The sequence below is a fragment of the Sinocyclocheilus anshuiensis genome, unplaced genomic scaffold (genome assembly GCF_001515605.1).
Source record: "Sinocyclocheilus anshuiensis isolate Anshui unplaced genomic scaffold, SAMN03320099.WGS_v1.1 scaffold119, whole genome shotgun sequence".
Classification (NCBI taxonomy): domain Eukaryota; kingdom Metazoa; phylum Chordata; class Actinopteri; order Cypriniformes; family Cyprinidae; genus Sinocyclocheilus; species Sinocyclocheilus anshuiensis.
The window spans coordinates 1,064,675-1,067,503 of NW_015549581.1; the positions used below are offsets into that span (position 1 = coordinate 1,064,675).

Genomic DNA, 2,829 nt, shown 5'->3' on the forward strand with positions numbered 1-2,829 from the left:
ATATGCTGCTTTTTCGCTTGCTTCAATTGTTTGTAAGTGTTGTAAACTCTCTCTCTCGCTCTCGGACAGTCATGTCTGTGAATGAGAGACTGTATCGCTGTGATTTTTATGTTCATTACAGTATTAATATATTAATAATCATATAAATATATACATTTAAAATAAATAATTATAAAATTAAATATAAAAATATAAATTTATATGTTTTTTCATTTCTTATAGAATATATAAATAAATTTATAAATAAAATAAATTACGTATTTATCATAATACAAATTAATATTGTAAGGCACACACCCTTTAGTGAAGCAGACTGATCTCCTGCAGCTGGGCTGAACTACATCCATCAGTAAAGCGTATCTGAGCAGGGTTTTGGGGGGCAGCAGATACTGATCCATGTCTTCTTTATCCTCCTGCAGGAAGTCCTGCAGCCTCCGAACTGTTTCCCGACTGTCCTGGATCCTCTTCCTTCCCAACTCTTGTTCTGTCTCCAGCTTAAAAATGATCGTCCCACTCTTTTCTCTCTCACATTCAGATGATGTAGGATTATTGTGTGGAACAGCGAGACTGTCTGGTGATTCACACATGGGGAAGCCCTCCATAATCTGCCAGTAGAAGAAAAGCTTCAGTATTCAACTGCAACTGCATTAGTTAGAATAGATCTAAACAGAAAAGTACCTCTGCTGAAGTCGGGAATGAGAATGATCCTGGTGGTCTCTTTGCAATGAGGAAGTATCTGAGCCTAGAGTTAGGTATCCCAAGCTGTGGCAATAAAAACCATCATGAAAACAAAACTGGGATACAAAACTATTAAGAGATGAAGAGACATGCTTACAGATGTTGGTGAGATCAGAAACTCCTGAAAGCTGTAGTCACACTCTCTCAATGTCTTAAGCAAAGCATCCCTGTAAATTAAAAGACCAAAACAGCTCAGTTACGCTTTTTGATACTAACTAAAAATTGGCTTATATTGGCTCTGATGGTTCCATGAAGAACGTATAACATCCATGGAAACTTTAAAGGGATAGTTCACCCAAAGTCATCAAATACCACTTGTTCCAAACGTGTATGAGTTTCATTCTTCCGAAAAACACAAAAGAAGATATTTTGAAGAATGTTCATAACCAAACAGCTGACGGTAGCCATTGACTTCCACAGTATTTTATTACATACTATGAAAGTCAATGGCTACCGTCAACTGTTTGGTTATCAACATTCTTCAAAATACCTTCGTGTTCAACAGCTGAAAGAAATGTATACAGGTTTGGAACAATTTGAGGGTGAGTAAATGATAGAATTTTCTTTGGAGTGGAAAAAAGGTTCTTTAGTTCATTAATCTGTTCTAAAAAATATTCTTTTAAGAACTATTCACTGAAAGGTTCTCAGAAATAGTTCTTCTATGCCAAAACCCACTTTCGGAACCTTTATTTTTTAAGAGTGTACGACTAATTTTAAGGTAAAGCTTTTACTTTTTTCAACATTAAAATACTTCCATTCATTCCAGTTTAATGTGCAGAGACAACTATAAGATTCTTATTAGCACAATCAATGGTGACAGAAACACAGAGGGGAAACCAGTCACCCCGTTGGCTCATAGCCATGTAACTATGGTGATTTCAAGGCTCCTGTGCCGCGCTGGTTACCTTGCAGCAGAGGTCTCAAAGCCCTTCACATTCTCCAGCAGAATGAAGCACGGCCGCTTGCTGAGCCTGCCGTGACGAAGAGAGGTACATTCTTACACAATCACGTTCTGGGGAAAAACAACTCTGGCAGAGCTCGAGAATAACACAGCGGATTTGAGAAAGGGCAAATGGAGAGGGAGAGAAAGGAAGCTTCTTTGTCCTTTCATCAGACATGAATTAATAATGCAAAAATGGTGCAAAAATACCATAGAATGGACACTGCCAGGAAATGTGGCTTGTTCATAGGAAGTAATATTAAGAAAGAGAGCAAACTCAAATTTGGAAATCAATATCAGAGAATTAATGTTTAAGTGACTTCAAAAGAGCACAGACTGATCAGTCGGACCTTGGCAGAAGCTCCAGTATATAGAGGAAGCTCTTTGTTCTGGGGTCGGCAACATCTCCCTGCAAACCAATCCTGTTGAGAAACACACATTAGCTTTAGTCAACCAATTTAGCAGCCTTTTCCATGCTACCAAAGTTTGGGGTTGGTAGGATTTTGAAATGTTTTTGAGAGAAGTTTTGTGAAATATTAATATTGAACTGTTTCTATTTGAATATATTTTAAAATGTAATTTATTCCTGTGATTCAAAGCACTCTTCAGTGTCACATGATCCTTCAGAAATCATTCTAATATGCTGACTTGCTGCTTAAATGTGCTATTATTATCAATGTTCAATGTTGTGCTGCTTAATATTTTTGTGGAAACTGTCATTTTCAGGTGTTCAAGATTTATTTGAAATATAATGCTTTCATAACATTAGAAATGTATTTATTGTTACTTTTGATCAATATAACGCATCACTGATGAATAAATTCCTTTCTTTCAAAAATAATAAAAAAAAAAACCTCATATAAAATATTTAAAGGGGTCATATGATGCGATTTCAAGTTTTCCTTTCTCTTTGGAGTGTTACAAGCTGAAGTTGCAAAGACTAAAGTCTCAAAACCTGAGATATTCTTTATCAAAGTTAAGACTCTGCCACGCCCCCCTAAAATGGCTCGTTCTAACACGCCCCCACATATCTACCTCACTATGTGGAAATATTTGCATAATGCCGCCCAAATGTTCACGCAAAGAAAGAAGGCGTGGTTTCAGTAACCGCAGTTAGTGTTGAAGCAGCCATGTCAGGGAGACGCTGTGTG

The 2,829-nt window shown here is 36.9% G+C and overlaps 1 protein-coding gene across 1 annotated transcript in view; it reads right to left on the reverse strand.

Annotated features, from left to right (window-relative positions):
* trdmt1 (tRNA aspartic acid methyltransferase 1) overlaps window positions 1-2,829 on the reverse strand; it is a 7,327-nt gene that overhangs the window by 1,773 nt on the left and 2,725 nt on the right. Inside the window, exons 4-8 of the mRNA XM_016445978.1 lie at window positions 2,029-2,100; window positions 1,644-1,709; window positions 836-905; window positions 679-762; window positions 298-605 (exon numbers count right to left, since the gene is read on the reverse strand). Coding sequence (XP_016301464.1) covers window positions 298-605; window positions 679-762; window positions 836-905; window positions 1,644-1,709; window positions 2,029-2,100 — 600 coding nt within the window. The remainder of the gene's footprint in view (window positions 1-297; window positions 606-678; window positions 763-835; window positions 906-1,643; window positions 1,710-2,028; window positions 2,101-2,829) is intronic.